Source organism: Sander vitreus, chromosome 19 (assembly GCF_031162955.1).
Source record: "Sander vitreus isolate 19-12246 chromosome 19, sanVit1, whole genome shotgun sequence".
NCBI lineage: Eukaryota > Metazoa > Chordata > Actinopteri > Perciformes > Percidae > Sander > Sander vitreus.
The window spans coordinates 11,200,353-11,214,433 of record NC_135873.1 but is presented as its reverse complement, the minus strand read 5'-3'; the positions used below and the strand labels follow the sequence as shown (position 1 = coordinate 11,214,433).

General features: G+C 40.4%; 1 protein-coding gene across 1 annotated transcript in view; it reads left to right on the top strand.

The window, feature by feature from the left end:
• The first annotated feature begins 310 nt into the window (after window positions 1–310).
• Window positions 311–14,081, top strand: part of LOC144534392 (sodium/potassium/calcium exchanger 2-like) — a 44,292-nt gene continuing 30,521 nt past the window's right edge. Inside the window, exons 1-2 of the mRNA XM_078276301.1 lie at window positions 311–632; window positions 1,839–2,908. Coding sequence (XP_078132427.1) covers window positions 2,006–2,908 — 903 coding nt within the window. The 5' untranslated portion in view covers window positions 311–632; window positions 1,839–2,005. The remainder of the gene's footprint in view (window positions 633–1,838; window positions 2,909–14,081) is intronic.

Genomic DNA, 14,081 nt, shown 5'->3' with positions numbered 1-14,081 from the left:
CATGGCAAGAAAAGCTAGGTGTAAAAAAAAAAAAAAAAAAAATCAATGATGCTGCAGCTTAGCTCGCACGTGTTATCTTTGAGTTGCATAATAACCTTGAAATGACCTAATGCGTACACATAAATGTACAACTGAGCTGAAGCATGTCCACCAAAAATTAGAAAATAATTGCTGGAAATACTGCCTTTGCTGTGTAACCACGGCAACTCCTCCCTTAAAATGCAACCTCACCAAAGCCCCCATGCACCGCGGGAATCGAGCAGGAACGGACGCGCTGTCTGCCGCTTACCTGGCTTTATTAACAAACCAAGCTGTTCACGTGCTCAGCCCAGCCCAGCCCAGCACAATATTCTGCTACATTAGCAAGGTATTTTTGACCGAGTGATTTTTTTTCTTTCTCTCCCCTCATCCGAGACGGGAGGGATGCTGTTGCTGCTGCTGCTGCTGTGAGGGAGAGAGGTGAACGCAGTTGGAAAAGCAGTTTTTTTTTTCTCCTCCAAAGCTCCTCCTCTGCCGTCGGAGAGCTGAGACCGGTCACATTTTGCTCAATGAGAGCAAGAGATCACCGGAGAGGATTTCCTAATTCCACCCTGCTGCTGTGCCGTGCGGCTGTTTTCTCGCCTCTGTCAAAGGTAAGGGCACGCCGCCGTCTGCAGCCTCTCCACGCACCATGCGCCTCGCCAGGGGAACTAATACTGGGCTGTTTTGGTCGGAGATGCTGGGTAGCTGTTTGTTGTGTGATGATCCAGCTGAAAGGGCGAATGCATTATTGAAGGGCAGACAGGGAAAATAGTTGTCAGTGGCACTGCCATCTCAAACGAGCCGTTGAGCTTAAAGGCAAAAGGCTGCGTATCATTGAAAAGTCAAACAGGACAGGACGTGTGTTTTTATGTGCTTTTACCTGAGCAGCAGCGTCATAGCGTTGACCATTTTCACTGACTGCAGCCAAGTGATGTCCGTAAACCGTCGGCCTTCACGTTTCGTGATATGGGTAAGGTAAAAACAGCAGGTTTCCGATTTTTGATTGCAAGTTGTCACAATTAAAAATTGATCCAATCACTGAATACTAATAGGTATGCAGCTCATGTAGGTGTACTAAGGCCACACAATGGCCACAGTGGACTATGTCACTTAATTACACGTAAATATTCAAACTTCTTATCAATTCTTGATTTATTTTTTCATAGTATATATATTTTATCTTAATTATAGATTTATTTTAGAGTGCAGTGAGGTAATAGAGACCATGGTATGATTTAAAACACATGCATTACTATATGCATTTTAAGATGTGTAGTTTACATGTCTGCATAACATTGTAAATTGATTTCCGGTTAGATTTTTATTTCAGAATATCTAGCGTACTCTACCTTTTTTTTTGGCAGTGGTCAGGCGTTGTAGTCCTGGTATTTCAACCGACTTCCACAGCAACAATTATCATTGATTAGTGTAGCTGTTTATGTTTTTTATTCATATAAAGAAAGGTAAAATGTATTGTCTATCACAAATGACCAGTTATTCTGTTTACAATGTTATGTAAAAAGGAAAGCTACAGAAGTGCACATTTGAGAATCTGTATTTGTCAAATACAGAAGCCAAAATTAGCAAAGATGAACTTTTCTGATCATTAAGGAATCAATTAATTGTTTACTTCTCTGTCCTGCTTAACTTTGTAGCATTACACTATCTAAACTAACAAAGCATAATCTATAAATAAACCTTGTTTACTTGATATCCTATTTCAATTTAATTGTATTTTGGTGTTAATGTTACATTCTTGAGTTTCTTTTCTGGTTCCATAATTCATTTTTCTTCATTCTGTTGACATTGTCCAGCAGAGGCTAATATGAAGACATCATTTGGCAAACCAGACCCTGGAAAGCACCTACAATCTTTTCAACACATTTGAAACTGAAGACAACGTCATGCATTGTCTCCCGTAAAACCTGCTCCCTGCTCTTCCTACCCAGCTATTGACAGTGAGGACACCACAAGCTGCACAGACATGGGTTCAGATCAACCCTGCATGGATGCACTAGAGAGAAGGCCCATATTGGGTGCTGCCTGTAAGCGGAAGGCCCACCGGTGTCTGCGGAAAAAGCTGAGGCCAGTGCGAATCGCGGGGTTCATCCTCAGTCTGGTGGCCGTAAGTGCTGTCTCCTTCAGTGCCTTGACCTGGAGCTCAGGGGGTTTCAGTGAGCCAGTGCTCCCCCAGGAAAGTCTCCACCAGTCGACCCCCCACAGGACTCTACTTTTCACCCAACACCAGAGGGACCCCAATGTGTCAGCCGACATGCCAACAGCCATGAAATCTACAGCAAAATTCAACGAGAGCCAGGGAGAGTACCCGCCAGACCTTTTCACTCGTGCGGAGAGGCGCCAAGGAGCCGTGGTCCTCCACATGTTTGGCATGATCTACATGTTCATTGCCTTAGCCATAGTGTGTGACGAGTTCTTCGTCCCAGCGCTGACGGTCATCACAGAGAAGCTGACCATTTCGGATGACGTAGCGGGTGCCACCTTCATGGCAGCAGGCGGCTCAGCCCCGGAGCTCTTCACCTCCATCATCGGTGTCTTCATCTCACACAGCAACGTGGGCATCGGGACCATCGTTGGCTCGGCCGTCTTCAACATCCTCTTTGTGATTGGGATGTGTGCCATCTTCTCCAAGGAGATCCTCAACCTAACATGGTGGCCTCTCTTCCGAGATGTCTCCTTCTACATCCTGGATCTGATCATGCTCATCATCTTCTTCCTGGATAACGTCATCTCCATGTGGGAAAGTATCACGCTACTCTCGGCCTACGCCGCCTACGTGATCTTCATGAAGTGCAACAGCACAGTCGAGAACTTCGTCAAGGGTTGCATGAACAAGAACCAAGTGGTAGAAGTAGAAGTACAGCCAAAGGTGAGTTGGTTTCTTGATCTGTATTTTTCTCCCACTTCCCTTCACCACCATCTGCTCTGAAAATACAAGTGTATATGAAATGTCAGACTAGGGCTGTACAATTAATCGAAATTTTAATCACAATTACGATTTTGGCTCCTTATGATCACAAAAACAGAATAATCGAGAAAAACGATTATTTTCCACATTATGTTTTGCAAGTAAACTCTTATTTTGTCTTGTGTTCTGACTGAAAGGGACATTTCACAGTTCAAGGTGATTTCACTGTTGATTTGTTTAACTTTTTCACTGTTTTTTTAAGTTCCATAATTGCAACATCTTTCCAAAAGTCAATGAGTAATCGTGTTAAATAATCGGGATTTCAATATAATAGTGATTATGATTTTTTTCCGTAATCGAGCAGCCCTATGTCAGACTTCAAGGACGTTAACGTTATAGGTGTGCAGTAATAAAAGTTTTAGTATATGGCTGATAGAAATGACCTTCCATGTCTCCTCTGGCATGGGAACACAAACACTCATCCTTTTACACATCTCATGCAGCTGATTTGTTATTTGAATGAAGTCAGGCTTACTGTGATGAAACTAGTTTGTTTATGGAGACATGCTTTTAATTCCATGCATCTTTTTTTTTTGTTCTCATCAACCTAATGGTCATTTCCAGATGAGACCAGTGTCTCACAGATGTCCTGCACTCTTTGATCATTCAATTTTCAACAAGCCATGTAAAACATATGTTTCATGAGACTGACTTATGGCATACATGTGCATTACTTTCGATTAAAATAACAGGAACTATGCAGGTGTAAATATGGAGGACTGGAGAACAACTAAACTGACCATGCATTAATGTGGTTTAAACAATGCTGCACAGGGCTGGCATACAGTATTCCACTGTGGGATTAATAAAACAGAGTCAAATGTGTAATTCTGGGTTAAGCTCTACAAATTGTGTCCTGGTCTGAAAAACAAATCCCTTGGAAAATCTCAGGAGCAATTTTTTTCCCCAGTTAACAATTTCCTTAAATAATATTGTATTTAAATAGTTTCGTAAACATGCAAATCACATACAGCATGACGAGGTGCACCACATGCAGTAAATGGCTTCAGGATTGCTGCGGTAGTCTTGGTTGTTCTGTGTTCCTCCATATTTGCTCTCAAGGGAGGTTCTTCATTCAATTCAGTCATTCAGTGTATTATTTAACTTTTAGCTCAACAGCATAAACAGTGACTACTCCATAGACAAAAACCATAGAAATCATTGTTACTTCACATAACATTCACCCCCTCAATGATACTTGAGGGCAAAAGACACTGCAATGCAATTTGATACCGTTGTAGAGATTATCCAGACGGATTTAGATTTCTTTATGACATGAGATGGAAATTACATTTTCTGAAAGTTGTATTGTAAAGCTTTAATTAAATCAGGATTTATTCTAAGTCCATAAAGGATATTTAAAGGGCTGGTTTCAAAATGTTGTTGGGGGGGGACTCTCTTGATTTGCAGTTTTTAAACCAAAATGCGAAAAAATGAAAGCCTCTCTTCATTTAAAAAAGCAAACATGAAAATAGTTAGTTTTTGTAGAGCATATTTTGCCACACTAATTTGATCTAGGGCGTCCGTGCACGAGTGAGAACTGAGGTGCACAGGCTGAGTGCCAGAGAATGCTCCGGTGACCTTGAGCTGCAATGGATTCTGGGTATTTTGGCCAACGTGTGTGTGTATGTGTGTGTGTGTAACTTTCGATGGGGGGAAGAAATAGTGCGAGACAGATGAGTCGATCAAACCCCACCATCATGTCTCATCTCCTATGACGCTTACAGCAGACTTAGCCTCTCCTCTCGCTTGCATTGTGGGTAACAATCGCATGTCTGCACCTCTCAGTACCCTGCTTTGAAAACAAATAAAATAAATGAATTTAACATCATTACAGTCTAAAGATTTTATTTGACTAGAAATAGGTTATCAGTCAACCTCTTTTTATTTTGTAGTCTGGGTCTACAAGGGTTAATGGAACTAGAAAGGCACAAATATTATTAGACTATAATCATCTAAACACCTTTTTTTAATCAAGCTTTGACACTTTGGGGACGCATGTATTTCAAGACCTGTTAATTTGAGATTTAATTGGCAATTTAGCAGGTGTGTGTGTGTGTAAATCCATACATGAGTAATAGGAGTAAAACAGGAGAACAAGGACAAGTGTCCTGCAAAAATATGATCGAGTGTCTAGTTTTGTGCTTTTTTTCTTTCTTTCTATTTTTAAGCGACATTCACTGCTATGAACTGAGAGCAGCTTTTTTTTATTTATTTTTATAATTTAATCATTTCACTGTCATGACTGAGCTCCAAGGTGCCCTTAATCCTCCATACAGTACCGTTCAGGTGTAAAGTAGTGCATTGTGAGGACAATAGGGTATTATTTGAGGCCATGCACTTGATTAAAATGGGCTTTCCTGAGATTATTTCATGCATTATGATATTGGGACGTCCCTGTTGTGTGTTACATTGCTACCATAGGCAGAAACACAGACAGCCAACAGCAAAAGAGAAGTGGTGTCACCCTAAGTATAAAAGTGTGTAGGTTGCTCGGTTGGTAATTGGCAGTTGGCCATCAACAATGTATGCTATAAATACCATGTAAAATTCAATTCCGAGAGCAACATGTACAGTGTGATGTTTTGCATTTAGCAGTTGTCAGTCAATTTTGTACTGTCTGCCACCGCTGCCTTTCCTCTCACTACAGAACTGCTAGTACTGCGTTCTCTTTTTTATTGACATGAAGTTTCTTTTGTGAGACTTGTTTGTTCTGCTCCTGGTAACGTAAAAATAGCTGGCTTTGTTTCTCTTCTTTTCTCCAAAATAATGCCTTATAGCTTCCAGGCGGAGTGTTAAATGGTTGGAGGAGGGCTTGCTTTTTCCATCATTTGACAGTTCAGAGGTGTCATTCCTTTTTTAGCCCAGGGATGAGGTGGAACATTATCAATACAACACAAAATAACTGTCACATCTTAGTGGATGCTAGGTCTATTTAAAGCCATTGTTTTACAGCAGGTCAATAAATGGTCAGCCTAATTATGTAATCTACAATAATCTCTCAATTCAGTTAACACAACCATGAACGCTTCAAAGTTCCATGCACTTAGAATGATTTGGAATTACAGCTGATAAGATAGCCAAGGCTTTTGCTTTCAGCACATTAAGTTTAAGACAGGTAGGAGGAAGTTCAACACCTCACATTGTTTGGGGAGTGACAACATGTGGATTCGTTCTCTCTCTTTTTTTCCGTAAATCTTAGTTGTGCCTGCAGTTTTGAAATGCTCAAAAAATCTATTATTACTGTAACCACTTACCACTGATGACAACGTGACACAAAGTTTCAGAACCTCAGCTCCCAGTCAATGGATGTGGAAAATTAATTCTGCTTGCACCCCAAAAAACCTGCCACCATACCATGCTGAAAACTAAAAAAGAAAAAAAAAAATGTTTTCCTCTTAATGTGACTGTTAACAAATTACACTTAAACCTGCATTAACTGTTTTTTGTGGCCACTTTGGAGCAGCGGAAACAAGTTGTTAACACAACATTGACCTGTTATCCTATTTGAGGTTGATCTTGCGATGTTAACAAACAGATGCTTATTTCCACTTTCAGCAGACACAAAGCAACATTAGCTTTCATTTGGAGTCATGTTTCTGGCCACCTAATGAATTAAGTCCAATATTCAATTTTCCTTTCGCTCTGTTTTGCTCTCCAGCAATTCCTAAAAGAAATATGTGACTCTTAAGCTGCTAAATGCTCCACTATGTTCACTAGCTACTCGCTGTGTCTGTCTTATGTTTAGTGCTTGGCAGGTAGCGTACAGTTGATTGTTAGAGCTTTTTCAAAACAGTTGCAACTGAAAATGATGCTATTAATGTGGTGACAGTGAAACAAACAGCACAGTTGTGGGCCATACAACCAAAACAATCCTGTCAGGGGAACTGTAGTACCGGCTGATAATTGTCCGCAGATTCGTCACTTTTACTCACCTCTTTCACATTCACATAGTTCTTTGATCCATTGTTAACATAAAAACATATTGATAATAGCAGCTTTTACTCAAAAGTGTTAGATATCATCAACATCAAAACATTAAACTCATGTAATCCTGCTTCAGAATTGTCAGTTCAGTTGATATCCAGTGCATGACATTTGTTAATCTTTGACCCAAACAGATGTTAGAAGGATGTATTTACCTATTAGTTCTGACCTGATTGGTGCCTAATAACTTTGTTTACTTAATGAGTGCTTAGCTGCTGGTTAATCTTACAACAAGGGCACTCTGCCTTAGCCCAGTGAATTAGGTTGCCACCTCTGCCACTCTAAGTCCTATGAGATGCAACCCTGCGGACTGGTTGTATTTTCTCTCATCTATTTTTGTTTGTAATCAGAATTTTGGGGGGGTTGACACATGACTGTTTTTCTTGTTAGAGCTGACAGGCGCTTAAATGGAGGGTGAATACAGGTACATTCAGACATATTGTCTCTTGAACATTAAAGCTTGCAAACCTGCTCCAGCAGAAACCAAAATACAAGTATAAACCTGAAAATGAACATAATATGGGACCTTCAAATCTAGAGATAACATCCTAATATCCTAAGATAACACAGCCAAATACTAGTTTAAGAGGAAGTATCATTGTTTGAAAGTACTGATTTTGTATTAACTCCAGAGGATAGGCCTACAAAACATTGCAGTGCAACAAATACTACCTTTTGAGAAGCTTCAAATATTCAGTTTTGACGTTATTTTGAGGCTATTTGTTGTTTGATTGCAATATTGCATGCTATTGTTATTCTGACACATCTGTCAATTAGTGTCAAATGATGACTACAATGTCACACATCTTAGCCCTGTGAGTTACACAACAAATCCTTTTGTCCATACGACGCTATAGGTTGTTTATTCCTACTCTCTAATCATAAATTAGCACCCTAGAGGTTGCAGGAAATATGACCCACACCAGGAGTGTTTTCTGTCCTCATATCTAAAGTACAGAATGTAACGGTCGCGGTTAACGTTGTGAAATGGTTACAGTTTGGTTAGGTTTAGGCACAAAACCTACTTGGTTAAGTGTAGGCACCAAAACTACTCAGTTAAGTTTCGAAAAAGATTGTGGTTTGGGTTAAATCATTAGCCATTTAGTTTTATTTTCAAACAGGAATCGAATCCCGTTTGTTTGACCCATTCGACACCATAACCTCCCACCTTGCACAGATTTTGGCGCTGTTATACGTCACCTTACTTCCTGCTTTGCTACCCTAATAATTACAGGAGGCTACTAGAGGGCACAGCCACTATAAACGTAAATATAAGTCATAATTGCTACTTCAACAAACAACTTACAGTATGGGAGCGTTTCTTTTTTCCGGGGGAGGACAGTCTCGAGCCACAAGAGTTGTTAGGTCAAAGACGGTGTCATTTTATTATATTGCTGCTCTTAATTAATCTTAATTGTTGCATGTTCTCTTACAGTTAAGCTTCTTAGTATGATGGTGTTAGTGACTTAACGGGACAGAGTCGACTTGGGCCCATGCACAGGACTGATTGCTGACCACTAGTATGTGCAGAAGGGCCGAAGGAGGTCACCAACGCATGATGCCTTTTCCGCCCTATCTGAACACGTCTGACACCCACACACTCAGTAAATCCTTACTATACAGACAGTTTAAGGCCACAATAGAACTAGAGGTTCCTACTTTTGCCTCACAAGCTTGGAAGATCATGGCAGTGCAAGATGGAGGAGTATGAATATCACTAGGTCTAGGTTGTCTCTGCTTCAGCCATTTGTCACTGGTAAAGCAACAGATGCGTGCGTGCTACAGTTGGCTTTGCATGCTTCAGGTTCCCCACTGAAGCAATCATTTGTCCAACTCTTTTTCTTTTTGTGTGCAAAAAAATACAAAAACGTCCAGAAAGCCAAGCCAATCAATGCTGGCATCTTAACAACACTCCACAGTGAATAAAGAAAAGTAGCATTTTTCCATTCCAATCTGTAACACTTTCTTTTTACAGCCGTTATAATAGATGTTTCCCTTTCTAAAGAGCTCAGTTTAGGCCTGAAATGGCATAAAGTCAGATTTATTAAGAGCAGCAGTGCAGGCCTGCTCTGGCTGTACATGGCATTAGGAGGGTCTTTCATCATATGCACCACCCCCTCCTCAGGACCACCTCACCAGGCCGGCCCTGGCTTATCTTGTTATCTTGTGGCCTCTCTCATTGTTTGCCTGATGGACTGACTGGCTGCTTTTGAGCTGGCTCAGACAGATCAGATTAGCCAGCACTTTGTGCACTATGGTTTTATGAAAGACAGAGGAGTTACGTGCCCCCTTCTACTTGTTACTATCATCGTGTCACACCAAAAGTCTGAGTTTGTCAGTAATGATAATGAAGACATTCTGTCATTTTAGCATGGTCACATCCGACAACACATCACAAACCACTGTACTGGTTGTTGAACAGAGAGTAGCATCTTCCAAGCTACATTTGATTATACTAGTTAAATACATTATTCCATATGTGATGAGTGTGACGTCAGTATAAGAATGAGCAAATTAAATGATTCACAAGTAATTGTAAGACATTGCAAGATTTTGCATCCAACCACAATATTGGATGCCTGCTAACGTCAGTGTTGGATTAGCCAGTATGTATCAAGGCAGATGTTGGTTCTGTTGAGATGGTAGGTGCGACCTCTGATGTATTACCAAGCTATAAATAGCACCACAGAGGCGAGATCTTCCATCAGGATGCGCTTCAAAGATCACTTACAAAGTGGGTTCTGTACAGGGTGCAGACTGTTTGTGTTTCCTCCCTGTGAATTTAGACATCTGGGCACCAGTGCTGATGCTGTACACCTTCTGTATATTCACACATGAAACCTGGTGTTGCATGCTGCACGTTGTGCTATATATTTTTTTTTAAATCTTTATCAGAGTGAACTCTCACCTCATACACTAAAATACCAGGCTGCACTACATGAACTCTGTCACTAGCCATTTATTTTAGTCCTGTGTGACGTGTTCAAGGGATTATCTCCCATTAATACGGATATCCACCTAATTTTCAGCAAAATCCAGATGTGCACTGCTGAACTCCTACCAAATTATAAACTGCATTTGTTTCAGATTGCCTCTTTGGGCTGTGCTGTAATAAAAGCAGTTGTATAGCTAATTTCAAGGAAATGCTGTTAAAATAGGCACATTTTTTATTTACAATAAAAGTATGGTTTGTAAAATATCTCAAAACTAACCCTCACTTATGTATTATAGGCATATCCAGATTGTATACTACTGTATAATACTGTATACTACTTTCCTTTTGCTGTATAATTTGTAAGGTACGTGCCCTTGTCCTTGTGTGTTTCTGTGAAAGCGAGTATTCATGTTTGCATCTTTTAAAAGGAAAGTTGTAGAATGGACCTTGGTTAAAACTGAATGAAAAATAGGTAGAAGTTGATAATGCTTGTGTGTATTTCATGCAGGCCCAAGGTTACTGACTGAGGGCTAGGTAGAAACAACAAAATAGAAGCACTCTACAGTAAATACTGAAGCATAGTTTAATTAATGTCAGAAAGTAGAGGAAAGATGTGTCAGTGTCATTGACGGTTTGATGCAAAGTTTAACTGTAAAGAAGCTAAGCTGTCTTTGTTTATGCAGTCATTGGTGTTTTAAGGTTGTATACATGCACATTGGTCTGCATAAACCTCTGCACATACAGTACTATTACTGCCAGGAAGAAACAGAATTGTTTTGGCGATGGAGCTCAGTCAGCGACAACAGAGCCAGAGTCCAATAATTTAAAAATAGAAAGCCTGCGACTTTGATCTCACCATGACAATGAGGAGTCCAAGTTTTATCATCCGTTCCAGCTGTGGCTCCTTGTCTAAGGAGGGGGGAGGGGAGAGCGCTACTGTAGAGCCAGTAATGAGTTTTCCTGTTTTACCGTATCGTTGGGCAGTTAGCCCAGTCAGTAGAGATAAAGGTATCATTTAGAATAAAGTAAAGGGCCAATCAAAACACACATTGTCTAGTGTTAGGAAACTAGGGTGGATTGAGCCAGAGTTGCTTCTTTCACCATCTCTCTCCTGTTGTCTACAATTGTTCTGCGAGCTCTCTTGGCAGTGTCGTTGTCCCTCGCCGGCGCCCTGCTTTTGTCCAAATTCAATTTAAATGGATTTAATGGTAATAATCTTGCATGCAAAGTTCTCATTTGCATCACAGGTGCTGATTGCTGCTTTTTATGTCGTCCACGATTGGTTATTGTACTATTTTGGCTTCCCCCTCCATTCTTATCAGAGTGGACAGTGGCTCTTCACCTTGAAGGTCACCCTGTCACTTACTGCAGTGTCTGTGTTATAATAAAAAGCACAATATAGTGTGCTTTAAAAGCAAAACAGAACAATGAAGCTTATTATTTTTGCCCTAAAAAGATCATTATACATGCAAAGTAGAGCCACTGTGAGTCGGTCCTCTTCAGAGATGTTAACACAACAAAAATAAATGTGTACTTGCCCCCTGATATTAATGGCTTCCAAGTTCATTTGAACAAATCTTCATGTCATCTTTGTTATTATATAATGTGCACATCAATTCTGCTCTTACTTAATGAGACCACATATGCAATCAAGCTGCTATTTTCATATCTGCCTATACTGTACTACAGTTCTTTGAATTTCACAATACTGCTGTTAGTTGCCGAGTGTGTATTGTCGATGTCGAGATTTGCATACTGTTTCTAGAGCTGAAACAATAGTCGATTAAACAATTTTGATAATCGAGTAATCGCTGAACTCAAAAAAGTGAGAACTTCCCTGGTTTTATTTAGCGATTAATCGAGAGAATTGTCTGTCGATTAATCAATGATAGTGAAGATATGTAAGTCTTTAATGTACGTAAAGTGTTCTAGACAATGCAGGTTATGTGTAAAATGTTTGTGAAAATCCTGTAGGTTTATTGAAGTTGAGAGGGGATGAAAACGATGCAAATTCTTAGTTTCTGTATGTAAGCCATGCGCCGCAAAACTATGCCTATACAATTATGGCATCACTGTTTTTTAAAAGGGTGAAGTCAGCGTGTGTAAATCAATTTGATGGATTCATTTGATAGCTTTATCTCTCTGGCTTCATTCCGGTGTAAAGCACTGCAGGTTCGAAAACTCTACATGCAGACTACATGCTTATTTTCAGTCACACTGAACCCTGACTCAGTGCAGTACCATGGACAGCACCATCTGGTCTTCAGCATGTTTAAATATTAGTGGCTGTGATGCTGTATTGCTTTCCTTTTTTTCTTTCAACCTCACCTTCCATATATCCCCTTCTGATTTTGTGTTTACTGTATATGAAATGTTGTGGTGTCAGTTTTCACCATCGCTCTTGGCATTAAGAGCTACCCATAGTACCTTGTGAATAGCTTAAGAAAATAAGTCAGAGTCGTTAATGCAGCAACAAAAGGGGGTAAGCGAGCGTCCACAAAGCGTAGCTCCTATGGAGCCATCACCTGCCCAACATCCCATTGACTGCCATTCATTTTGACGTCACTTTGACAGCGAATAACTTTACATCTGAAGCGTTTAAAGACTCTATTTGTCAAGTGTTTATTTCTAAAGAAACACAACAATTTATAAAAGGCTCCATTACCTTGTACCTCACGTTATGGCTCAGTAGCAGGCGTTTTTGTAAAAAATAGGCTAACGATTGTGTCATAACCACGCAACTTACTGTCGCACAGTAGCGGAATTACCGTACAATACAGGAGAAGCTCGCAGGCAGTTTCGACTTACATTAGCTGTTTAAGTTGAATTACTAATGTTAACTAGCATTTTAGTTAGCAGTAATTAGCCTGTGTCCATGTTATCTCCTAACATATACCTACACTCTCCGTCTCTGCAAGATTCGGAATGATTGAGATTCCTCTTGGCACAGCTACCAGAAGACTTACAACTTTCAGACAGGTTGCTCACGTCACATTTACGTCGTCTCTCTCAGTTGGAGGCTGCGCAGTAACGCTCAGCCATCACCAGAAAAGTGCTTCTAGTATCCTTCACTGGCTCCGTAGAAAACAACAGCGTCACTTTGTCCACTTCTTTAACTGTCTATGGCAGCAACAAGCTTAATGCGATCTGTTGTAAAAAGCCAACCCTGTCACACCCTTGTTGACTTCCTTTGTGTTCAGTCTTTGGTGACATGTATGAGTCATGCCACTACATAGTTGAGGGTTCCAACTACTCCTCCTCAGAGTGTTTTTTTTTTACACTAAAAGTAACTCTAAAAACGAGAGAAGGGTTGAAGGAACAAATCCCAAGTCATCCCGCAAGTAAAGGGTGGTTTCCTGAAATAGGCCACACAGACAGTTGATCAAAGAGGCAACCTTAATCTAGCACTGGGAAACAGGCATAGACATAAACTGCCAGATCATTCAAAGACGCCACATTTTATGGTCGAGGCAGAGAAGGGGGCTCTCAATAGACTCGGATGATTAAGCTGTTAGTCTTTAATGCTTAATGAGAGTGTATTTTCATGTGACCTAGACAGTCTGAAAAGCTCTTGCTCAAGCTTTAACTGCTGTCTTCATTGGAAGCCATTTCTATTTGATCTGTCCATTGTTTGGACAATAGAGTAATTTTAGCTCCTGAAAAAAGCCAGTATTCAGATCACCAGATGTGATATGAGCTGATGTGGTTTTAAGGCTCTAAGTATACATTTTATTTGGCAATAATCTTTGGAATGAATGATGATGTGATTTCGACACATATATTAGCCCTGTCTATTTAAAGTCAGTAGCTCAAGTCATGAAGGTCAAGGCATACGTATTGGTTTGGTATGTCAGTCCGTGATACAAAGAAATTCTAGAAAACTTGAATGAGAGATTATTTTTTTCCCTTTTTTTCCAAGGGAGAGCCTGAAGGTGAAATGTTGAGGCTTGCAAGAAACTGAAAGCCTTATCGATCAAGGGCTATTTTTGAAAGCAGGGTGGAATTAGCTAATGTAACTGCACTGTAAAAGCACCATGTGAAGGACACCAAGATCCCTATCTCGTTGTTGTATGAAATGACACACACAACCCAGCGAGACGGAAACCGTGCATATGGTTGGAGGTGGCCGAGGACTGGCGGGCCTTACATTTG